Here is a 27,519-nt window from a genome sequence, read left to right on the forward strand (position 1 = left end):
ATTTTTTATTTTCGTTCTCGTATGTATGATCATTTTAATAATGAGACTTGAAAACTGTGTCACCAATTTCTGTGCTATGCTGTCTGCTAGTTTTGTACTATTCTGTTTGTTTATCTATAGATCTCAGTGTTTGTCGCTTGTCTGTTTCTCTTTTGTGTGTCCAGTTATAACGATAGTTTTAGGAACAAAAACCGTGATCAAACTGTATTTGAGCTCAGAACCTCCGTGTTTGCAGACTGACGTGATAAACCAGTAGATTAGGCATCCAACTGGCCATAGTAATGAATACTGGTGAACATTCTTATGCACCTGCTCATTTTCAATGCCGATTGGTTACTAATCCTTTAGCTAGCACGCTTGATTGGTTACTAATCCTTTAGCTAGCACGTTTGATTGGTTACTAATCCTTTAGCTAGCACGTTTGATTGGTTACTAATCCTTTAGCTAGCACGTTTGATTGGTTACTAATCCTTTAGCTAGCACGTTTGATTGGTTACTAATCCTTTAGCTAGCACGTTTGATTGGTTACTAATCCTTTAGCTAGCACGTTTGATTGGTTACTAATCCTTTAGCTAGCACGTTTGATTGGTTACTAATCCTTTAGCTAGCACGTTTGATTGGTTACTAATCCTTTAGCTAGCACGTTTGATTGGTTACTAATCCTTTAGCTAGCACGTTTGATTGGTTACTAATCCTTTAGCTAGCACGTTTGATTGGTTACTAATCCTTTAGCACGTTTGATTGGTTACTAATCCTTTAGCTAGCACGTTTGATTGGTTACTAATCCTTTAGCTAGCACGTTTGATTGGTTACTAATCCTTTAGCTAGCACGTTTGATTGGTTACTAATCCTTTAGCTAGCACGTTTGATTGGTTACTAATCCTTTAGCTAGCACGTTTGATTGGTTACTAATCCTTTAGCTAGCACGTTTGATTGGTTACTAATCCTTTAGCTAGCACGTTTGATTGGTTACTAATCCTTTAGCTAGCACGTTTGATTGGTTACTAATCCTTTAGCACGTTTGATTGGTTACTAATCCTTTAGCTAGCACGTTTGATTGGTTACTAATCCTTTAGCTAGCACGTTTGATTGGTTACTAATCCTTTAGCTAGTTTAAAGATAATAATAATAATAATAATGAGGCAGTCTTTTTTTCTTAATGCTTGCTTAAGTTATCACGGCTCTTATTATAGTTCAAGCATAAGTTACTCAATTTCATTGGGTAAAGAAACTTGGCCAAACTGACAACAAATGTTCCGTGCAGAAACTTTTTTATTACCCGTGCAACACAGGGCATTCAGCCAGTAACAATGTATTTGCACCAAACATTTTTGACTCCAGTGCATACAGTGTGTAAGCTATATATTCTTGAGTTGTAAAACATCAAAACGGGCACAAACCAATTTTAAATGAGCTTTTATAGCTAAATGGTTAATTTATTAGAATATCATATAACCATAGATTGGCATCGAGCCAAAAAAAATTGTTTACAGTATGATATATATTGACACAAAATTGTTTTAACAAAACCTTAAAAATCAATCTTATCAAAAAATTGCCGTTTATGAAATAAATGTTGACTTGTCAGTAGTCAAAATATGTCAATATTTTGACAATAGTATGGCAATATGTCAATCAATTTTCGAAAATGAAAATGATTTCATAAATGATTAAAATGCAATAAAACATCCTGTAAAGTTTGATAAGTTTGACTTCATGCCAAAGGCCTAAATATGGCTAAGAAATATTGTAGATGCTGCAAGTATTTATTTGGCATTTATCACCATACGGAGTCAAAAGATGAATTGTGTGTGATACTACTTTTCAATAACTTAATTTCATATTTTACTAAAAAAACAGGACCTCAACCTAACGTTGTTCTTGAAAAGCCAAAACTGGAATAACAAAATTTACTATTAACAGCAGATATAAGTCTACCACATTTGATGGCGATGTTGACACCATAAACGTATATGTTTATCCGGTAACGCTGATCCATGCTTGAACCTTCATAAGAGTTATCCTCTCAATTAATTAGCAATGCCAATATCGCAATCGCAGGCTTTCCGCGTTTTATAAGAATTGTTGAGCCTGTGATAAGTGAAAATCTACGAAACCCAAAATATAGGGTCTCTATATTTTGTATTTCATCAATTATAAGGATTAGCTAATATCTAATAAAACGACTTTTAAATTATTTGTCAGTATTTCCTCTATTTTTGGTTTATTAGACAATTTTGACATCTTTTGAAAGTTGATGTCATTTAAAAGACATGATGAAAAGTCTCACAAGCACTTTGTACTTTTGCAAAATGTACAAAAAAAAAAACAGCGATCCGCTATGACTGCTAGCACAATGATGTTTAAGTAATCTCACTGGGTCGGTGTATTAAAGAGCTTTATGTATTTTAATCATTTTTTTATTTCAAATTATTGATGAATATTCTTTGCCCCTTGAAGTACGGAACCTACAAGAGGTGAGCGGTAAAAGTATCAAGTATCTATTTCCTTTTCTATAAGCTCACCTAAAGGCAGTTTTGGTAAGCGTAGGCATTGTAGCAGTTCAAGTTTATTATTTTGTTCCAAAATCAACATACATGTAGAAGCAACATAACTAACAGAACGGGGAGTGAACCATCATACACCTGATAGAAACCCCGATAGAACCCGAGTCACACACACCTACTGTTTGACCAAGTTGCTTGTCAAAACCCTAGCAAATGCTAACTAATAATAATAATAATAAACACAAACTAATAAAAAAATCATTTTAATAGTTTTGAAATTCATTTTTTGTCATGTTTTGGAGTTGTTCTCTAATTTTTCGTGACAATTCTTAGTGAAAATAAATATTGTTTTAAAAGTTTTCAGTGACGAGATATTATCAGTGAAAAGGCATGACAGACCGGTGATATGATGCAAAATAGTACCTAGGCAATATATTTCAAGCAAATAACCACTGAATCTCACATACTGATTCGGTAAATAAGTGCAAAACTTTTTTTAGCTCCTCTGACCATAGAGGTAGTCATAGAGGTATCACAGACAGAACAATAATACAAAGAGCAAAAATCTGTCAATTGAAATAATAATCACCTAATTTGGAAGCGAGAACATGCCAGTACTCCTTGGTTAGTTCATACTTGGCAGAGCTGTCAGGTCCGTACCTAAAGTCCTTGTAAAAACAGTACCGAACCTCCTCACCAAATAAAGACGTCCCGTTGTTTATTGGTCGACTTGCTGGTTCCCAATCTAAAACCATTACTATACCAATAAAACGCTAAGCTATAAAAATCCTTAATTATCCGTAAATGTTGCCATGGAGTCTTTAATACAGTGACACAATTTCTATAGCACTATAACATTTCCTTTCTGACTGTTTAATGTAATTTTTAAAACCAAAAATAAAATAAACGTTTAATATAGATAATCTGCTATCAGAAGAAATATTTGCCCACCAAAAGTTGCCAGAGTAAACCAAATTATACAAATTTTGGAACGAAAATGGATATCAGCTGCTGCTTTGAAATAAGAACAGTTGGAGGTTCAACATGGATTAAATTCAATTTGAAAATATTACGTATATTACATTATATTAGTATTATATTAGTACATTCAAAACAAGCGAAGGCAACATTCAATGATGGTTTATATTGAGACCATTACAAGCGTAGACCTCTCAGATTCCCAAACCTCTTATATCTATATACATAGAACTTATACAAATGCCACCTTGGCAACCTGCAATTGTTATCAATTTAGAGACCTTACGTAATTGCAAACTTATAGACCTGCTAAGGTTGTCAACCCACTGACAAGCAATAATTGCCAATTTGTAAACCTGCTAGCAGTGTCAACTTATTGACATGCAAGAACTGTCAACTTGTAGAGCTGCCATGCCAATAAACTTGATAGTGCGTCAACTTAAAAACCTGCTATAATTGTCAATATATAATTATGTTAAGATTTCCAAATTTTAAACCTTCCCTCACCAACCGATAGACAAGCTATAGTTATGGACTTCCATTATGGGCAGCCAAATTATGGGCTTATTAGACTGTTCAACTTATGGAACTGCGATAACTGTTAACATACACGTGAAAACCTGATATAATTGTTAATCTAAAAACCAAACTTCTGGCATCTTAAAAACAGATTAACTAAGCTAAGTAGTCTATTTCATACTGTATCGACCCACAAAACCTTACTTTAGCAATAATGTAAGAATAACACCATACGATTTACCTAGCTAATTTTAAATTTAATAGTGGCTGTTTTATATGAGATCTTCCAATTATTGACACAAGCAGAAAAATGCAATTTAACAAGGTTAGGAGTAATGGTATGACCAATTCAAATGGAGTCAGATTATTTGGTCTGATAAGTTCTGTTCTGGCTTTAGGCAGCATTGGCAGCAAAACTAAAGAGTGGAAACTTCTCAAAAATTTTCTTATTTCTAAGGTTCATCAAATTATGCAGTTAAAATGCAGAACAAGTGGCATTAAAACTTTTTAGAGTATATTAAACATTGAACAGGATCGATAAAATAACTTTAATGTTAAACCAACACAAATGCCACGCTATTACGAAAAGTATCATGACAAAATATGGAGATGGCTTTAAATGCAATGTATTGGTTATTGGGTGAACACGGTCATGATAAACTGTCAAACCGTGTACCAAGGCAATCATCGTTCAGCGCAGTTACTAAAGTGTATTTATTGCACAGCTAGGATTTCAAAGTCAGGGCAGGATAAATTCTTTATGCCTACCATTGACATCAAATTTGCTCAGAGTGTATCTAATATAACCATCCAAGGCAAAGCTTCGTCGTCGGATCTGCCCAGAGCTGTCCCACATTCTATAAGAGAGAGTGTGCGCTTGATCTAACTTTTAGCTTTAGTATAAGCAAGTATAAACGACAAGATGAGTTTTGTACAGTAGTCATCCCAACCATTTCATGCAATGATAGAAAGATAGTAAGCTTAGCTGAAAGCATCAGTGTGTCATGACTTTATGTCATGACTTTATGTCATGACTTTATGTCATGACTTTATGTCATGACATAATGTCATGACTTTATGTCATGACTTTATGTCATGACATTACGTCGTGACTTTATGTCATAAATTCAATTCATAACTTCATGTCAAGATAATGTCACGACTCTTAATTAATTATGTTAATACACAGAACGAGTGAAAAAAATCCAAAATCACTAGCCAAAAAGCATTAAGAAATATCACGGCGGCTGTTCTAAATTGTAGACCAATATTTAACTCGTTCCATGCTACACAAAATGACTGAAAACTCGGATTGGTTCAGCCAGTTGCATTTAGATTAGCAAACCTGAACCATATGGGTAGCTAATCCAAACACTCAGCTAAGCTATATTTTTGTCAAGTTGCAATATTTCAGTTTTAGTTACAAGCGAAAATGCAAATTAATCTCTTATGGAATAAAACCTTTTTCTAAGCGTTTTATTATGACTGGGTTTTCATGCTTCAAATAAATTCGGAGTTTTTTCACTGATAAAAACAGTAAAATCTGAACAAATTCGATGTCATTTCCCATTTGTAAATTTATTTATAAACTTTTGAAGTTCAATTGTATAGCAAGTAGTAAATTTTGATGCCGTTTTGTAATGCAGAAGGAAACAATTAGAAAAAAAAACGAAAAAAGATCCTGTTCAGATATTTTGGCTGAGTCATTGCAACAAATGTATAAAGTGAGGATTGAAAAGTGACCATGACCCGGAAGCAATTTATTTTTATTATGACTATTATTTTTATTATTTATTTATTGTTTTGTTTTGAGGAGTACGTCGCTAATTTTGGAAAAATTAATGAAGTACCACATCGATTCGCTGAAACGATAGGGTGCGAGTTCCTTGGCAGTGTCCTGGTTTATCATATACTGGGTTCCCGCATCTATTCGGAAACCCAGTATATAATGGTCGACAATAAACTGATGACTCTAAAATTTTTTTAATCATTTGAAAGTTTGAAAAATTTTCAAACTTTAAATATCTTTAAAAACTTCAAACTCTCACATAAAATAGGGTTTTCAGCTTATACATTTTGTATTGGTTTTTAAATGAAATAAAACTAAAATAAACCTAAAATAAATAATTCTTTGATTTTCAAGTTAATCGTATGGTTTTGAAATTTTTTTTATAAAATATTGTAAAAAGGTAAAGTTTTTATCTTATCCTAAATTATTCGACTAATTGGATTTTCCGACTATCTTTGCATTTTATGCCCAACGATGATGATGATCTCTCTAGACGATTTACTGAAAGCCAAGTAAAATAGGTTATGGATATTTGCTGAATAAAAACTTGGTCACAGTAGATGCAACTATACAATTGCATTTGAAAAGCTGACACGTTTTTTCTAACTTTATAAAATTGAAATTATTATCAAAGGTAGGAGGAAAAGATGAACGACAATTTTGCATTTTTTTGTAAACAAATTTTTCCATTTGTCCAAAAACGATTTAAGATAAAGGGGAAATAGTGAAGCTTTTACACTGTGATACAACACAGATAAGTCTGGGCAGCATGATTGGAGTAACTTTGCTGATCTATCCGCGCTTACATAAATTTGACTATATCAATCTGTGTTCCCAGAGGAAAAATTGTCTATTTTGAGTGACGTTGCGGATGCATGAATAGAGTTAACCAGTTATCATAGATTTTAAAGCTATGGAATGAATTAAATGACTTATGATGTAATCTTACAGGAATGTTCGCTTCAACATATGAGAAACATACAAACTGAGATAACTTTGTATGTGGATGCTTGAATGTATTGAGATTGATAAATTGTCAATTATTAAGTTCTCAAAGCTATTCCAAACTAACTTATTTCTCCATTTGTGTTACAGGTTTCAAAATCCTGTGTAAGCTACGCTCAGAATATTCTTATTTATCTTTTCACACATATAAAATACATAACATATACATATGGCCAATATAGCTTTCCATTTCTTGACACCAACAAACTATACTTACCATCCTTGCTTCAGTTTATGAACTGAATTTACTTCGATTCACTATCTTACACTTCTGCAATATTATTAGATTACCAACTTTTAAAACACCTGTCTGTTCAACTCACTTAATATTTCATGACTTTCTGTATTTTCTTTCTTTCAATTATTTTGTCATGTAATGACAAACATCGTTAAGTTGATGATTACTCAAAGATATAAAAATTTACACAAAACCAAAATTAGTTACTCCTAATTATTAATTAATAAGACATTTGACACTGTACTAGGATACTAATATTGTATCCACTAGTTATTTTATTCTAACTAAATTTATTATTATTATTACTACTATGCTGACAGTTCAGTTTGCTGTGACAAATCCTCATGTGTAATAGCAAAGCGCAGAGTTAGATTTAGGCTAGAAGAAAAATAGTAGCCTGGCTGGTTTGATTTCTGAAAGATGACCGAAATGGCTCTTGTTGTAGTAAAATTTAGCTAAAGTGTCGAGTGTGAAGCCATGAAGAATTGGCAGGTGTAATAAATATGTGCACAATTTATGCCATAATCTAGCCAGTTGGACAGCGTTGAGCATTAGATAAATGCCTGTGTGTAAAACTGGAGGTTACGAGTTCAAATCTAGTGGGCAGAAGATTTTTCATCAATTTTTCATTTTCCATCATTTTTTCAGAATACAAACAAACAATGAGATTTATATATAGATTATGAGTATAATACACTATAACATATATATAATATATGATATGCATAATATATATTAAATTATATCATGGTATAATTATAATAAATGGTATATATTATAATTGTATATAACATATATTATGCATATAATTTATGATCTGCATAATATATATTATATATAACTATAATATATGTCATGTGTTATATATTATCTATAACATGTTTATAATATATATTATAATTATTGCGAATGCGAGACAAGTCAGCAATTAGTTGTCTTGTATACCTTCTATTAGTCACTAAGTACCTGAGTCGACTACCTCACCTTCTGCACACGCCTGACAAGTGTGGAGAGTTGATGGAATCATCTGAGTCGCAGTGACCAATCACAAAGAGTAGCTTGTTGATGATGTCACTCGTCCACGCTAATATCACAGCGTTAACAAATATGGAGAGCTTAGAGACAGCTTTAAATATATCATCCCAGATTCCTGCAAATCATCAACAGTTGAAAACCTGACAAAAAACTTGATTGTAGATAAAATGTTGATTAGATGTTTCTTTTGTAGTCTCGAATAACATTTTACTTTTCAGTATATCGATGACAAAACGTTTTTTGGTCGGTGAGAGTTTTGTGAGTTCAAGACATGACACAAAATATATTAATTTGCCAATAATTTAAATTATTGTCTTTAAAGGAACTTTCATTTTTGAGTTAATTTTCGAAAAAAAATTTCAATTTATGATGGCTAAATGAATCGTCAATTGTAAAAGAAGGTATATTAGAAATTCTAGATTGTGAGTTCGTAAAGATATAGCTTCACTGCATAATCGGGCTTCTTTTCTGATTTGAGTCTGCTTACCTTTCTAGCGACTGGCTAGAAAAATGCAGAATTCAAGTAAATACGGGTAATCCTGCAATAATAGAGTTCTCTTCCAATACTCATACATTTACTATAAATTCATATGAGAAAAGTCGAAGGTTTTGCAGCAGTCTATAAGAGATGCTGCAAAATTTCCTAATGGTTTATTGGCTGACGATTTCTAAATTTCTTGACGTTATGTCATATCATAAAATTGCTTTTTGTCAAGCATAGTAGCATTCCATTGTTGCATTTTGTAGTAGTAGCTATTCACTACATACACACAAACAATTCAATGCCAAAAAGCTAGCAATCAGTGTAATGATATTTGTGAACTTTTTTGAAATCTCAAATGGGAGGTTTTCTAACAGCAAATAGGGCTTATAGAGTATCGATTCACACATGAAAAAGTTGACTCACATTTTACCCACAATCATGATCTTAAGTGAAACTTATCATCTGCGCTTAAATCGGAAATGTTTGTTACCAAAAGTTTGATTTCAAGATGAACAAAAACTTTTAATAACTGTTATTACGGGGACGAAAAAATTTCTATGGTTGTTATGGTTTTTATACATCTTAAGCAACAACAAAAAATACATAATGATGATAAGATAAAATTCTGGTGAGTGTTTGGTAGTTACACAACTTGAGTTTTTACTATTGCATGACCGCATTCCTTCAAAGATTACCGAAGCAATAATTGATATCCATTGACTTACACTAACTAAAAACTAGCGCAGCAAGGAATCCAATGTACTGACATCACTAGCAAATACTAAACAAGAGAAAACAGTTTCCAAAAAATATTTCAAAAGATTTATGACTTTGCGTTAAAAATTAAAAGAAACTTTTAATTTAATTTGGTTGCTTCCATTGACCTGTAAAGTTTCAAAGGCAAATTGGTAAAGAGTTTAACAATTCGTGGTTAACAATTGTTAACTGTTTAAGAGAAATTAACGAATATATTGAGCATGAAAAATATCCTCAATAATAATAAATAATAGGAATATTTGTGTTAGTGTAAAGGAAAATGCCGGTCTCCTTTACTCTGTACAAGAAAGTCAAACAATAACACCGGGTGTTTAAGTATTAAACTCCAACGATGAATACAGTGGAACCTCAGTTCTCGAAAGCTTCGATTCTCGACGAATTTGGTTTTCGTCTCAAACAATCGAGATTTGCTCGTCTCGGTTCTCAAACACAAATTTGGTTTTCGACCAAACCGAAGCAGCCGAAGTACAAATAAACGTTTGGAGCAACTCAGGAACCAGCATAGAAACATTCGTTAACAAAGAGAGAAGCAGGTTTATTTTCATAAACTTTTTACAAAAAAGGAGACGACATCCCTCTACCAAAAAGACTAGCTAGGGAGACAACTCCTCTAGTCAAGTTAACCTATATTGTTTTGGAGATAGAGTCTCCTTCAAAGATGTGAAGCAACGTGTTATTGCTGTTTTTTTACACCATGTTTTATGTAACTGATCTGTTGCATTTTTTGCTGTTTCATTAGCAATTTCTGCAATTTTTGGTATTGCATCTAAGCTAGAATGTTTTCGATGTTTTAAGAGCAAAGCGTACAAAACGTTTACTTTTTGTTTTCTGTTTTCGTCATCATAGATGGAAAATCTGTTATCAAAAATAAATATGATCTATATCTACCCGTTTTTATTTATAGTATGTAGTATACAGTAGAGTTTACGGCGTAAAATGTCTAAAAAACAGTTTACCGAAGTTTGGATCGGATTAAAATTCACATACATTCATTTTAATAAGAATAATTGTTTCGGATCTTGAACAACTCGGTTTTCGAACGACCTTCTGGATGTTTAAAAACCACTGTATATGGTTCCAGGTTTCACTGTACGCGTATATTTAAATAAACAAACATACATCAGCATATATGTTATATAGGCAATAAAAAATAAGCAAAAATGTAGAGAGTGAGCGCCTACAACCACCCAAACGATCGTTTCGTGCTCATTTTATATATTTTCTTTATTTTTGCTCGGCCCCTTTTTCGTTTTTCTGCCTTCGGTTTTCTATTACGGGTTTTTGAGCTTTTTTCTGGAACCGGAAGGCTCGGCCCTGTAGCCATGGTAGCCAGGAGGTCAATCGTTACTGCCCTGATCACAGTGCTCTGTCATAACACTATGCCAAATGCATTTGCTGGCTTAGGAAGCTTTGCATGTTTGTAACAGTAAGGTAAGTTCCTGTATCAGTACCAATGCTGATAATTTACCGATCAATAAGTTAATCGCTATAAATTTGTAAAAAAAGTAAGTAAGTATTGTAAGTTTTAATTGCTGTAAATGCTGTAAAAAAAGAATCCATTGACAAGGCGGCTTGACAAATGTTTCCTACTGAGCCAACAAGATTCGGTTTTTGAAAGTTGGTGAATTTGTTTATCAAATTGAATCTAGCCACACAATTATTGAGTGTGTAGCTGTTATTTTCGTGCTCATTAAAAACAGCTGCACGCAATTAAATAAGTCAGTCTATCGTCGAACTAATTTGTCGATAGATTGATCGTCGATAGACTAATTTGCTCTGATAAAAGGTTTTGTTGTTATCCTCAATTATTGACGAAATCAGTGCTTTTTGAATGCTTAATCATTTATAGTAGGCAATCATTTTAGCAATTGAAAATTTTTTTTCTGCAAAACACTGACCTTCACATTAAGATAGGCTAGCAAAATAATAAACCAATGAACAAAGATAGTAGAGCATTTGATACCTGCTGGTTGATGATTTTAACATCGCCTGAACCGACGGTAAAAGTAATTGTGGTGATAGTCTTTCTACTTCAGAAACTTCTAGAGAATTGAAGTGACTTGAACACTCTTCTTTAGTTTAGTTGATACAACTTACACAAATATGACATTTCAGCGAGTCTTAAAGATGAAGAGGGATGACAGAAAGCAGAAAACTCCTCAACCTGCTGAACTCACCAATGCCGTGTGATCTGACGATGTAAGGACGCCTTCGAGCTACTAACATCTTGTGACTGTCTATTTTTAGCTTGATTAAGTTGTTGAGGAGAGCGAATAGAGGGGCGAGAGGGAACCCAACCAAGAAGAGGGTAACAAATCCATACTGAATTACTACAATACAATAGAATGATACTAAGTACTTCTCTAGAGAGGCGAGAGGGAACTCAGTCAAGAAGAGGGTAACAAATCCATACTGAATTACTACAATACAATAGAATGATACTAAGTACTTCTCTAGAGAGGAGTAGGTGTTCTCTATTGTTAATGTTGAACACAGTTCTTCATTATCAGGCATACACTTGGTACAACTTTTGAAACTCAATGTTTGCTATAAGCCTGGTTCCCATATCGATTGCGAAACTCCGACGGTAACACACCGCAAAACGCTTGTGACGTTAATTTCAGCGGCATTTTTTTTACATATAAGCTGCATCGCCAAACATAATTGCGTAATCAAATAAAATGTTCGCTCGCCATGCCGTTTTTATAATGATGACCTTCACATGTACAGTGCATTTCGGGAAAGTTTTGCCTGCAGCCTTTTGCAAAATTTGAACAGTGCTAAACTATTGCGTTGCCGCCAGCAACTACCGGCGGTCCTCAGTGATACCCCGCGCGTAGGTTCCCATTTCACCGCTAATAGCCTGTCGTCCTGTGGTGCTGTCGCCGGTGCTTTGCGACGTATATGGAAATCAGGCTATAGGATGCTCTTACCGGTTGTAGAGATCATTGCTAGTGATGTGCAGTAATATAGAGTTATATTGTTAATTGAGACTGCTAACATTGGTGAAAGAATTAGCAAGTTTGTACACATGCGTGACATTTCACAGTTGTAGCACACATTACAGCCTTATGTTTTGTCCTTATTGGCTCACTGTTCATCATGACAGATTGATTTCAGAATGAAAATAAAAACCCTTAAAGACTACATAAAATAAAGTGAAATTTTAATGATTTTGATCAAAATGAGTGAACCAGAGTTCTTAACCCTTTCAGTGCCTTAAACACATTTATGAGCTTTCTAGGGGCCACTGCCATAGACGCTTTTTTGCGACTTTCCTAGCAATTGCGTGGTAACTTGATTTGATTATTTGTTTATCACATAACCCACGGTCTTCAAGACTTTTATGAAATTGAGAGTGTTGTCTGAAGATTTCTCTATAAAATCAGCTTAAAACAACGAAGCAATTTTAAACTTTTGTTTGAGAATTTCTAATCTAAAAATGTACATTTTTTGTGTGAGTCCATTAACTACCGAGCGCGAATCAGGAAACAGGTAATTAGTCATGTTGATGACATTATAGCCAATTCAGATTTAGATTTTCGTAATTATACAGATAATTAAAGTAGCAGCACTGTCTCTGATAGGGGTGAAAGTAATAGTTTTGTAAGAGTAAAGAACATTTTTGAGGATCGTTTTAGCTTCGGATCGACCGTAGCTTCACATAGCTTTATCATCACACAAAGTATAGATCCATTGAATTTTTTGCATAGAAATGTTGGTTAAAATGTTGGCAAAATAAAATATGTAACAAAAATGTTCTAGATAGAGATTGAACTTGAAAAATCACTTTATACATATCATGAAGCAATGTCGGCAATTTTTGGTAAAATGGCTGTCACTAGGCCGATAGCCGAATTTGTACATGGTTGGCAGTGAAAGGGTTAATAGACATTAATATGGCTCATGTACCCTGATAGCTTATCAAGACTGAGTAGAAAGTTTAGGTCAAGCATCAAGGTTAAACTCTGCATGCTGACTAATCTTGTGCTAGTCACACATTGATTTTTGTGACTAACGCAAAAGTAGCATAACTGAACACAGACGACCTGACTTGAACAGATCTATATGCATTCACTAATGCTTCAGTTGCAGCTTACATATCTAAAAATAAATAGACATTTAATAGAGATAAGTCAGATACACAAATTTTTCAAACTATGAACTTTGCAGATTTTGACTTGAGCAGCAGATGTGTTGTCAAACACCTCTAGAGACATCCATTTAGAACTGGCTTAGCTTGGGTTTCACACATTTGGCATAGACAGTGATGCCTAGATGATATGATCAATGCCTTTGACCTTTGTCCTTCAGTACAAATGGTGACTTACATTAGTTTGGTGTAATCTGATCTTGGCCTTTGTTGTAGACAACCAATTAGGATCACAATATTGTCATGTCACATGACCATTACATCACTATATTGTACTGCAGGCTGTTTTTATATTGAATGGCCATTGAATGTCGACTATAATGACATTAGTGTACTTGAATCAACGAAATAAAGCTATGATTTACATTGAGAATTGGCAGTCTAAAATTTTTTAACCCTAGATATAGTTATACTTAAAAAACAAACAAATTTTCTACCCATAACTTAGTTGGGGAGAGTTAGGGTAGCACTACATCACTGAGCATAGATCTGCATCAACCAGAGGATTAGAAATACTATTTCTGGAACAGTAGTACTTAAAAGCTTAGCATCTGGTGATATCGTTACCATAAAATATACGGGATTTCTATTAGCGTGGTAGACAAATATCCAGACTGGTTGTTGATCGCTGCTTGTAGTCGCTAGCATTACTAGCTCAGATACACTAAGGAGTAAGAGCTAACAGTAACCAACACTGGTAAACGATCAACACTTTAGGTTCTGACAGCTGATCAATAAGCCATTATTGAATTAGTAGATGTCAACTTCTCCAGATTCAATTGTTTATACTCAACTTTTTCAGGTTTTTACTAGCTTACAGCAAAATCTTTTCTCGCAAATACAATGATTTTTGAGAATGAGACGTCAGGATTGCTGACTAATTGTATATTTCCTTATCCTGGTACTGATATGAAACTGCTTTGCTGTTTTTTTACAAAAAAACTCAGCAAGGCTGTGAAAGGAAAACAATGAGTTTTTTACAAAAAAACTCATTGTTGTGATTATTATTATCACTGTGATTATTATGATACTCACAGTGAGTATCATTACAAAAAGCTGCTTAGATGAACAGAAAGATGAGTCGGTACCTGGTGAGTTATTTCATCTTGCATTGATGCTTAATGAACAAAATTACAATGGATTTGTAAAAATAAATAGTGTCAGACACTGTTAATAATACGGCAAATATTTTATTGTTTTTGAATAAAATTTGACGTGAAAAGCTTTTTACTTCTTTCTACAGGAAGTCTGAAAAAATGAAAATTTCCAGTGGTAAAATAAGACTTCAATACATGGAGTAAATAAAGATGTCACTCAAAAGTGAATAATCTAATTTGCTGTCACATAGTGAGAAAAAGGAAATGAAGAGGGAAAAAAGGCTAAAGTGGGCAAGGGGAGAAATAATCAGAGAGAAAAAAGGAGGAAGAGATAAAAAAAGAGAAAGAATGAGAGCGAAAGTGAATTGGAGAGAGATAAAGAAAAAGCAAAAAGGGAGATGACTCAAGAGTCACCATGTTAAAGGGGTTAAGAGAAATGAATGTGGGGAGAGGGAAGAAAGAAGGGAGAAACAAATACAGAAAGTAAAAATAAAGAAATAAATAAAGAATGTAAAAGAATAAAAATAAAGCAGGTAAAAGAAAGAGAGAAGGGAGAAAAGATATATAGGACGAAGAAAATGATACAGAAAGAAAGAGAGTGAGCAATCAAGAGAGAGGGAGAAAGAGAGAGAAAGATAGAGAAAGAGCGAGAAAGAGATAAGGTGAACAAGAAAATTAGGAGAATTAGGAAAAGTCATAAAGGGAAGAGAAAAAAGAAGGAAAGAGACAAAATAGAGAGACAGGGGGATTAGTAAAGACATTTGCTGCCAAAATTAGCATCAATTGGTGGTATATACATGAAAGTTTTCAACTTATATAAGTTTTAGGTTTACTAAATTTTCAAGATCAAACTAATAAAAAATTTAGTCACAGTTTGTTTATGAGCTAATTGGAGAAAAGAGAAATACAAAACAAATAAATACAAAAAAGTTATAGCCATTTTTGTAGATATCATCCAAAACTTACCAAGATCCTGCTGAAATAAAAATAGTTATATAAAACCTTGGTATCATAGTTTTAAATGACAAAACTCGATACAAAATTGAACACTCACCAAGTTCGAGGTACTCGTAAAGAAGTCCGTACTCTGGGAGAGCTTCCAACTCATTGTCCTTTTCCCACCTCGACTTGTTGACTTCTGGCGTGTATTGAGTGCCTGCCGAACATTAATTTGATTTTTGAAATTGAACAAACTGAATCAACAGTTTATGTTAAACAAATCAAGATGTTTATGAGAGTATGTGCTGCCTGAGAAAGAATAGAACCTTAAATGTTATAAACAGCAAGAGACAGATATTTCTATTTAGAAAATGATACCCATCGATACAATACCTCTATCAACTAGCATATCATTGGCTAAGCTACAAGTTGCAAAAGCTTAAAGGTGAAAACACACAAGGCGATATTTAGAGCAATATCACACTGCGTGGCGCTAATCTGTGCTAAAACTTGCTCAGCGAGCTCATACAGAGCAATAACGCGAGACTTCATCTTTCACAACTTTTCCGAGCGTGAGATGCATTTCGACGGGTTGGTTATTAAAATTTATTACCAACTCCAAAGAAAATTATGACACAAAATTTTATTGGTAGTTTGTGAGCGTGCCCACATAATCGTTTGCTGGTAAATCGCTTAAGTGTGTTTAGGCACACGCCAGCGATATCTCCGCGCTCCTTATGACACACATGATAAAATCGCCAAGTGTGTCTAGACCATGATAATTTTGAATTATTAAAAGAAAGCATAATCAGGTAATTAGCAACAACAGAGCTACTCTAACTGTACGCAGTAAAAATAATCACTCAAAGATTGAGTTTAACGCCTGCTTTGGTTACTGGGAGCAGATCTGTGATCTTGACAAGACATATCTGAGACTAGTGGCAAAAGAACCTCATTGACTACAGATATGCCCAACCGTGAGAAGCGATTCAAGGTTGGATGCCATTTTTGGCACCACCCCATGGTATTTTTGCTTGTTATTTGCCATTCCAGCAATCTAGACCACTAAAGCACATCTGCTATTCGTAAGGCTAGTGAGCTGATAAAGCTGAAGCTTGTCTCCTATAATCGTTAAGGCTGGTTCTCATTAATGCCACAAATACTATTGGCTGGATCGTAGGGCTATCGGGAGTACTTGAAAGTGATAGTCGAGTGCCACGGGTAGTTGGCAGTGGTAAACGCAAAGGTTCAGCGCTGTGTAACTTTGCAAGAAACCCCGAAATCACTGTATGAATGAAGGTTAGCACTTTCGGATGACCAACAGCCATTTTTAAAACAATCAATGACTCAGTTTTAGCCCCAGTTTTAACCTCACAGCTTGCTTAAGATTGTTGCTGGGGTCTCGCAGTTTATTTGGGAACCAGCCTTTATAAAATAAATTTGCTATTTTTATTACTCCTTTCATTCAACAGAATTTTAACCTTTGCATACTAATTATGTAAAAATAAAAAGCCAAAAAATGTACCTTTTAATTTAGAGGGCAGTAATGCCAAACAATTCTCTTTAGAGTGACTTGCTGAAACCTCTGTCACAAGCCAGAAAGCCACTTACTCCGGAACACTAAAAAAGCTATTTGTTACATCATTTTACTCTGGCTTGCCTTAAACTGGCCATGCAAAAAAGAATGGAACACTCTGCACTCAAACGCTGCCAAAACTTCGAACGCATAATGGTACCTAGTGGCTACTTGAAACTACAGTTCTACTCATTTTAACGGATATTGACCTGAAAGCCTTGCGTACGTGATAACATTTTTTTTCAGCTACATTTAACAACAAACAACGGGATAAGATGCTGAAAGTATGCAACACGTTTACGACACAGAGACTCACCGCAAGAAACATGTCATATCAAAGTACCATATTTCATTCTCAATATCTTTTCGCTAAACTGAAATGACACTGAGATATACATAGTTGCTAGTTGGTACAGGGGTACCGAGATACCATTAACTTATTACAAATACGGGGAGACTCTGCAGCCACCCTTCTCACCAATCTTGTTTCTTTTCAACGAGTGAATTAGGTTGTGACATGCCATGGACACCTGTGATTTGATGCCAGACCAGCTAAGTGTCATCTGACTGCAGTTCATCCAAATCTTGGATACTATGTATGGATAGAGGCCGATCTCTGTATAATAGAATAGAACAACTAAAATTGGCTAGCTGTATAATGGTATTGAGTGAGCATACATCTTATAACATCAATGTTTGAATGATAAAAACTTGGCATTATGACCACGTAATACTGTGTTTTCAATTTACGAAACAAAAACAGTGAAATATTAAAAAAATATTATTATCTGCATGTATATAGATTAGTATGACAAGAGTCAGCAAAAAACCTTAGTTTTTTAAAGTCAATCTATAAAATTATCATTCCTTTTTTCTCAGTAAACTGACAGTATTATAAAATTTCATTTATTCACACCGATAAACTAAGATATTTTATTTTTAGCAACTTTTTTAAAACTAAAAATACTCGCGATGTATACTCCCAATTGTGACAAAAGGCAGCCTGTTTTTCAACAAAACAATTCGACAAACGGATGACGATTGGTTAATGCATGAATGCACGATATAACCACTTCTGTTGGTCACCATTCTGAAATGGTTTCTACGTCTAGTCGCGGCAGTATGTTCTTATGGTTACCAAGCAGATAATTATAATGCAGATTCTATAAGTATTGAAAAGGCTGTGCGTATTTGTATGTACCGTAATAACTTTCGGGCAATCGTTATAGAATTACAACAAATGAATTATGCGTACTTCTTGTGAAATGCACTGACTAGAAACTCTTGATTCACGAGTCTAAGAAGTTTTAAAAAATGCCTAATAAAATACACTATTCTTGGAAGACTCAGCTTTTATGAAATACAATTTTAATTGAACAGCTTATAGGTAATCTAGATTAAATACAAGCAATATAATTATATAGTACCACAGCTGTTTCCGGCCATTATTTCAAAAAGGGTGAGTTCTCTGTGTAGTTTCACAACTTGGAAATATGGAAAAACTTGGCAATTGGTCAAAATTACAAAAAATAAAATTGAAATCAGAAACTGTAATGTTATCAGCTTTATTAATGCAATAAAAAGTGTGTGTTCAGCTAACCTTCAAGAGAAATGATGGCAAAAACAAGTAAAACAAATATTTTGGAAACTCTTTGCCATTTGCTTAAAGAGCTTGCCCAAAATTTTAGCAAACTTTTATTACAGAGTATTGATAGCTTTCTGTCATTTGCTGTTGTTTTTTGATGGTTAAAGTGATGTGACTACCAGGATGTTCCAGATTAAAGTCAATGAATGTTACTCGCGCTGTAGAACTCACAGATTAAGCCTGATTATGACGTGAATAGCTGTAAAAGTATATAAAGCGGTATAAAGCTGTATAATCCGAACGCAATAGCGATAACAGCGATAACAAGTAGTTATGTCATTTTGCCTAGGCAGTCAAAATACCCAGGCAGTCAGATCGCCTCAAACATAAACAACGATCGCAAATGATAGAAATTTACCGACAATTTTTAATAAAATCTACTAACATTTTAGGCAAGTTTTTGTTAAATATTTTTTAAACATTTATATAAACATTTTTTAAATATTAAACTTGCTTTATATGACATACTTCTAATGAAACACTGAAGCATGTTTTTGGTAACAAAGGCTAAGAAAATAGCCAAAAAGCATCACATCAGCAACAAGAGCCTGACACTAAAACTAGTGGTTTTTTGGGCAAGAGTAAGAACTATTCGCTGTATTTGATTTCTATTTATTTCATGTTTGCTATAAACTTGAGGCTGTGAAAAGATATTCAGTCAGAAGGGATTAATGCTAGTCTAAATGCCTTGACAGTCTATGATTAGGAGCCGCTTCAATGAACAAGTCTAGGTATACATGTTAATTTGTCTCTAATATCAGGGTGTGAACACAGAGATAAATTACCACTGCGAGTAGGGTTCAAACCATTGCGTTGGATTGCAAGTCCAACGCCTTAACCATTCAGCCATCGCATCCATTGCCAAATACATAGTTTCTAATAAACAATGCCTATAGTTGTGATGAAATCATGCTTATGTAGTCTAAATTAGAGATGGAGCAATATAAGCATCAACAATAAAAAATCGCGAATGATAGAGAAATACTGATACTTTGGGTTAAAATCTACTATAATCCGGTGTACATGTTTAAACTTACACTTATGCTTCAAAATTCGAATCTAATCAGAGTAGAAAGTAATAATACAGGAAATAGCAGATAAATTCATAAAAGTTTGTCTTTTAACAAACAAAAAACTCTGATGAACCAGACAGTCATTATAAAAGTCTATCAACCTAATTGTTAACAATACATAGACTTATCTTAACAATTTCTCTGTGATTAATAAGCATCTTCCTCAAAGATTTTATTAAACGTGTCTCACAAATTAATACTTCATTTATATTATAATATATATATTCTTTTTCAGTCGAACAAATTTTGACAAGAAAATTTAACCAATATCGACTATTGCAACAATAACAAATAATGACGTTGTTTCGCACTTGTTTCTCTTCTGGCTGTTTTAATCACAATTAAGTTCCGACAATTTTAATCTAAAAAAATTCTGGCAATTAGATTAAACTCTCGCAAATGATAGAAAAACACTGACAATTTTTGATGTCTACACAAAATTTAAGTTCATCTTTGAGGATTTAAGATCTGCATTCCATAATATGAAACACAGCTAAAAATTCGTTGAGATCTCAAAGAGTCAAGACCACTCAGACTGAACCAATATAGTCAAACCTTGACCCACGATAACCTCAACCTTGACCCACGATAACCTCAACCTTGACCCACGATAACCTCTTTTTCTTTTGTTTTTTGGTTTTTGCATACGATACAAAATTTGGCGCAATAAATTAATTCAACATTCAGAATATTTTTTAACCATATGTCTCTAAATTTATTCACCTAATGCAAGTTTTTCAACAAGTTTTTTTGACATATAAACATATGGCTTTGACATACAAACCTTTACATACGAATTACAGTAAATGCACTAGTCAAGGTCAGGCAGTAGTCTAACAGTGATTACTTTGAGAATTCTGTGAAAACTTTGAATGATTTCATATTGCGTTCTCGAACGTTTAGAAAATTTCATTGACTTCTAGTTGAAACAAACAGTTATAAAATAAATTGATATTTCGAGTCGCATGACAGACACCACTTTTAGAAGCAAATTCTTTTCCGAACACTAACTGAAACAACAGTTTACCAAAACAAATGATAAAATTTCACTTCAGTAATTTCCATGAGAAATGAAATTTTCAACAACCAAAATGAAGGATTGAGGAGTGACAGCTAAATACCTATTACTATCATTATTAAATCGATGCCGTATTTGTTACATTATTTTACATTTCATTTTCACAGCAACAAAAATAAAAAAAAAATAAAAAGAGAATCTTTATTACCAAATAGTTTGCCAATTATATATTTTTTTATCTTCTCAATCTGCGAGTTCAGACAAGTCAATTTTTGACCGAAAATTCAAAGAGATCATTTCGATTAGCCAATCAGAACCTCACAGTCCAACTTTTAATCACTCTTACTTAGTTTTATACACATACATCCTGCTATAAATTTTACTATAATAAAACCTGTGTTTGTCTGTCATTCTGTTCATCCAAAGCCAGAAAGATTAGATCGTCAGAACTCTATTGTTAGCAACAAATATTACCCCCAATCAAACCTCAACATACCAATATAACCCATTCCTATGCATGATTCACTTTCGAAACTTGCACAATGAAAAGCTTGAAAACAATAAATACTTCTAATGACACATTTATATGGAATTAAAATAAATATGAAATTTATGTATTGAATACAATAAACAAAAACCTACGCAAGAATCTACAGGAATGTTGGCAATACTTGAGACAGATTGCGCTTATGTAGAGATACAGAGCTAGTCTACCTTGAGCTACATCAACATTACCTTATTAAAGTTTGTTCACTTCACATAAAAAATTTATTATTCTAAAATCTTTTTATCAAAAGTATACAATTCCAGCAACAAATGTACAATGTAATGTCAGCACTTAACTGACTACCAAATAAGACTAAAACAAAAAAACAGACTTGCCATTTGATCGGCAGGTCGTTTAAAAAAGAAACCATTTTAGAAATTCCATAAAAATGCAAAAACTTGATTGACTCGGAGAAACCATAAAATTTGCCAACAAGACAGAAAAAACTAAGAGTTCCAGCAACAAAAAGATTAATTGATGTACAGATTGTTGGTGTTACTAATTTTTATCAGTGTTTGAGAGGTAGTTAGTACTCACTACCTTTTTGATGCGACATTAACATTCAGATCCAGGGTTTAATAAAAAAGGTTTCCTGTGGTGATCGAACAATCACCATAAATTGCCATAAAAGTTTTACAGGTCTCTCAAGAATTACATTACTTGATTAGAATTTGACAAAGTATCATCACGTCATACGGAATTAACCGTTTGTACATCCTGGAACCAACTATGCAAAAGCAAACAACTCCTAAACTTAACCAATTTCAATCATGTGAATAGTCATCATTCATTGCAATCATTAAAGGTTGACTTGCAACAAAATTCACATTACAGTTATTTGGTGTCATAAGATTCACCATGTCTTACTATGTTGTGTTGTACGTGCCAAATATGTGGAAATGTGATTACAAGCTCTTAAAAGCTCAAAAATGAACAGTTAATCGCAGCTAGACGAGATCGCTGTAGTTTGGAATCTCGTTCCAAAACGGCTCAAATGTGACGTAGTTGTGAGAGATGGTTTCTGTTTACACTTTCATGCTACCTTATTCATTGAAATATTTTCACAAATAAACTTCACGCATTCCATAAAACCATGTCTATTGTTCTTACGTGTCTGTTTTATCATCTTTGTAATGCTGTCACTTTTACCACTGCTATCTTATAACTTACCATGAAAATGTGTTTAATTTTTTAACCTTAGCTCGAAGGAGTACATATCATTGTCTGATAATTATGACGAGTCTGTTGGTCACCTGTAATAATCAAAAAGTGCTGCAAAAATTATTTGCGAAGTAATGGGTCACATGATCAGATTACGACTTGACGATTGAATAATGCCGAAACAAATTTTAGAGACAGACTCTACCTGTCGAAGTTTAAAACAAACCTAATGTTGAAATTTTATGGAAAGCAGTTAGACAGCTCATAATAAACTTAAAAGCACAATTTGTACCATATATACTCGCAAAAAAGTTAACCCTTAAAAATGGAAAGATCGTCCAGCTAGTAAGCTGAGTGTTATGAGTTCGAATCCGGCATGACGCAATTTATTTTGTAAAAACCTTTAGCCGTGGCTTCAGACAGGTCGACCAACATAGCTTTTAATATAATGAAGTTTGTACTGACACGTGTAGCGTCCAAATACTACAGGGAGTTGTTTGTTTAATTACAGCAATGTTACCAACACTGTAGCCCAACATCCTACACAAAGGAAGGCGCATATTGTCAATGTGTGATCAACTTATTCATTATACTACTACTAGCACTAAGACAATAAAGTTTCACATGACCATTGTGATCAGGTGATGGAATAGCATAGCAAATACATACAAAATTAGAACTGATTATGTTGCATTTTATATAAGTTAATACAACTAATAATAAAACCGTGTTTTAAATTTTGCATAATTAGATGTACAAGTGTATATGTGGCAGTTTTAATTTATTATAAAATTTATTATAGTCACAAACAAGCCAGTCTTTGAAAAATGGCTTACAGCTATAAATTTTGTAGAAGTTCCCAAACCTGTAAAGTTTGAAAATTTGGTAAACTTACAAAGTTTACGAAGTTTTCAAATTTAAGAGGGAGTTGTTTAAGCTAGTTGTAAAAGAGTATCTAAATGCATTGATAGCAGCTCACTGGAAAACACCATTAAGTTTTTTTATAAATTCTAAAGAAACTGTTACCAAATGACCAGTGGCAAAGCGGATTGAAAATAAGACAAATAGTGAGGTCAAGGGTAAAGTGAATAAATAAAAGTAGGCAGGCTTTCCAAAAATTAATTTTAATAAAATTGAATTAAGCTCTGAACTTTCACAAGTATACGTTCAACTAAATGGTAATAGAGTGCATTTCTGGGTTATGGTTTTTTCGCCCTAATATGTAAAGCATAAAGTACATGTATTTTCGTACCTACCATACAACGTTTTTTTCCATAAATTGAATTAACAAAATTTCTCTCAAACTTAAAGTTTGACAGTTGATGCCCTGAAAATGTTGAAATAACAAAAATGCGGCTATTCTACTTGCAAAAATCCTTTTCACAACTCCTCTCAGTTCGGCAGTAGTCGTTATGAATTATAGTGAAAATGAAACCAGAAACAGATCGGTTAGCGAATTTTAGCTGATGACAAAGTAGAAATTTAGTAAAATACATACTAAAATTTGGCTTCAAGTATGTGCTTAGTAAGGTAAATTCGTTTAAAACAAATTCAAAGTTTATGTTATACATCTGTCTCACAGGTAAGAACTCTCCTGGTTTGTACTGCACATAGTAATGCTACATGTTTTTTCAGATCATAACCACAAAGTACGCAAAGTTACTGTGGGTAACTATGGTTACTACAGTTACTAAGGTTAATATACTATTTTGTTACTAACTTTTAGGATGTTCATAACGTATATAAAATTTTGACAATTTTTACCAGGGGGTGTTTGAATTAGATAATTACAATGGAGTTCTATGCCACACTATACAACGTTTTTGCCTTTCTATGCCAACATGAAAACAAATTAAAATTTTATGTCAAGAATTCACTGCATCAGTAATGTGATGAAATGTGAGATGGTGTCTTGGTATTTCACTGCATCAAGTTAGATTTATGTGTATCTCATTGGATTTTTAGGTTTAAGCTTGGCGACACGTGTGGTAACAGCTTTTGAGGTTTGCTTGTTATTTAAATGAAGCAAAAATATTATTAATGCAACAGCATGATGAAATTTTATTGTCAAAATCAAATCTCAAATCAGTTACATACTTAAGAAAGTCAAATAATGGTGACAAACATGAACCAGCCAACAATCATCGGCAAACAATGGCTACAGTGTTTTAGTTTTACACATGTTTAGGAGTATATATATATATTATATATATATGTAAATATATTTATATAAATATATATCCAATCTATATATATATACATATATATAATACTTTATTGGCAATAAGTTCATTTCAAAAATTGAAGTGTTTGTCAAATTAGGCCATACAACAATAGAAAAACAAAAAAGGGCAACATTTAGCCATTAAAATCAAATGAATAGTTTGACATATAGTGTTTAAAATGCCTTTCTCTGCCAAGAAAATGGATATTAGGTGGAATTATATTGGAAAATAGTGTTAAAGCAGCTAGCAATGATACTTCAGTACTTTAATTTGCGCAGATCTGACTTTTCAATTAAAATGAGAGACCAAACTATTCCAAAACTTGGTTAGTTACACGCAGGAATTCATAGAATTTTAATGTCATATGTTCCAGTGGTACGTTATGTGACACGGAGACCTACCGAAGGCCTCATTAGGCTGATGGCTAGATAGAGAACTAGTACAAAGTCCGTAAAGAAAAGAAGAAGATGAGTGATGAGATTAAACCCACATAGTTGCGGCTAAACTAGGGCAAGGAGGTCGAGTCAAAAGTTGACAAGTTCTTCATGAGTTCTTTACAGCATGCTAAAACCAAATGAAGGGGCATATTCCAAGCCCTGAGCAAGCAATTAGAAGCTAAAGCTAATCCACTACTTTGCAAGCATATTTGATGATGCTATATTTTACATCTGCCAAATTAAAAGCTATATCGGTAAAATGGTGGGCACCTGCTAAGCCTGCCAAGTGAACATGCCAAACACCCACCAAGCCTTGCAAACGAGCGAGATCAATAATCTTTTAAGGACATCTTGTCAAGTAAGTTGACAAGTTTGATTTTGACACTGCTGGGTCGAGAACACTGGTGAAAATAATTTGTAGTTAAAAGCCACAAATGAAAGACCTTTGAAGAAATCCCTTTGGTGGTGACATTCACTAAATGAATTGCAACGTTTTTGCTCATTTATAAATTCCTTTTATAGAATCATGTTTGAACCATTCCGTCAACGTTCTGTAGGTAGGACACACAGGCGGATTGGGTGGATTTGGCATAGCAGGCACTTTAGCTGTATGACTATGCATGTTGACTCCTCAACCTCCTTCCAACAGTGTTGATGATTGATGCATTGGGCATAATGCAAAAATACCAGCTTAGACAGGTTAGAGCTTCGGAGTTGTATCGACTTGAGTAAAAGGTTGTTTGTTCTTTACTGTTTTCTATTTCTTTATTTTTAACTTTATTCCAAATCTTCTAATGAACCGAAGATAAAAGAGGGAGATAACTGCGAGTAATGAAAAAGTTGCTTTATTAGTTTTTATTTCATAGACTTTTGCTTTTGACGGGGCGCCGGCCCTGAGTAATGTCGAACAATAAAAGATTACTGTCTATGATGACTAACTCGTGTTTAGAAATATCATGTTGTTTGTTGTTGGTAAAAGGTTGATGTATCCTGTTTACAATCAACTGTCCAGCAGGATGTAAAAAACAGATGAATAACTTAACTTATCATGATAAGCTCAAACATAGCCTCGGCTTTTTGCTAACAAATATCTTGCCCTTTACGTGACATAAAGCACAGCTTAACAAACTCAAATAGGAAATTTTGTTTACGTATAACCTATAAATCAACATGAATAAGCTAGTCTAGAAGTAATGTAGCTCCATAAAAGGTTTATTTTTCCTTTTTCAAACAGAAATGTTCATGTACCCAGTCTATAAATCAAAATGTCAAGCTAAAGTCAAAAATTAGTTCTATGGGTACTTCATTTTTCCTTTTTGGAAACTAGTCTACAGCAATTCAAACCATTCTTGAGCTTACTTTTATATCAAGAGAAGACAAATAACAATCATACCATAGAAGAGAGCGAAGAGAAGACATATCACGAGAAGACAACTAACAATCATACCATAGAAGAGAGCAAAGATTTGTTTTCCAAGCATTACTGTGATGCACATGATGGAAAATTCTATGAAGCACCCTGCAAGGTCACATTCCTCAGCTCTTAGAAGCCCGAGCATACGGACGTAGGCACCGGGTCGTCCTATGAACTTGCCTGCAACATAACCGCATAAGCAAGACATCTGATGACAGGTGTTGGAAGTTTGCCACTGATTTACCATAACAAGTATCCTGGTTAAGCCTATAACTTCAAAGCTTGTTTATTTGCGAAAAACATTGTGAACTATGATGAAACACTAATTTATGAAAATATATGATAACACTGTGAACCGTAAAAATAATTTATTCTGATATATAAAGTATTTTATGCTAATCTGCTCATTCTATTTATATCGCTGACTACTTTCCCTCCAGCCGCTAGACTAGTGAATTGGTCACTGTTGTACTTATAACTAAACCTATTGAAAGCCAAGTGTTATTAATAAACATAATATTTAACTTTGCCAACATTACTTCAAAGGTTGACTTGCAACAAAATTTACATTACAGATATTTGGTATCAAAAGATTCGCCATGTTTTACTCTGTTGTGTTGTAAGTGCAAAATATATGGAAATGTGATTACGAGCTTTTAAAAGCTCAAAACGAACAGTTAAAAACAGCCGTAGCGTAGGTTGGATTCCCTTATTTTAATGGGGTATTCAACTCGACGTTTTATATTGAGCCTGTTATTGGCCTTTCATTTTGCGTGGTGCCATCATGTGTCAAAAAATAACCATGTTGAGTTGAATATGTCATCAAAATAAGGGATTACAACCTACAGCCAATTTTTAACTGCTCGTTTTGAGCTTTTAGGAGCTTGTAATCACATTTCTAC

At 33.6% G+C, this 27,519-nt stretch overlaps 1 protein-coding gene across 1 annotated transcript in view; it reads right to left on the reverse strand.

The window, feature by feature from the left end:
* Positions 1-27,519, reverse strand: part of LOC137398739 (anoctamin-4-like) — a 47,115-nt gene that overhangs the window by 8,982 nt on the left and 10,614 nt on the right. Inside the window, exons 5-10 of the mRNA XM_068084929.1 lie at positions 26,651-26,797; positions 17,576-17,713; positions 15,637-15,738; positions 8,021-8,186; positions 4,773-4,861; positions 3,097-3,252 (exon numbers count right to left, since the gene is read on the reverse strand). Coding sequence (XP_067941030.1) covers positions 3,097-3,252; positions 4,773-4,861; positions 8,021-8,186; positions 15,637-15,738; positions 17,576-17,713; positions 26,651-26,797 — 798 coding nt within the window. The remainder of the gene's footprint in view (positions 1-3,096; positions 3,253-4,772; positions 4,862-8,020; positions 8,187-15,636; positions 15,739-17,575; positions 17,714-26,650; positions 26,798-27,519) is intronic.

This window comes from Watersipora subatra, chromosome 6 (genome assembly GCF_963576615.1).
Source record: "Watersipora subatra chromosome 6, tzWatSuba1.1, whole genome shotgun sequence".
NCBI lineage: Eukaryota > Metazoa > Bryozoa > Gymnolaemata > Cheilostomatida > Watersiporidae > Watersipora > Watersipora subatra.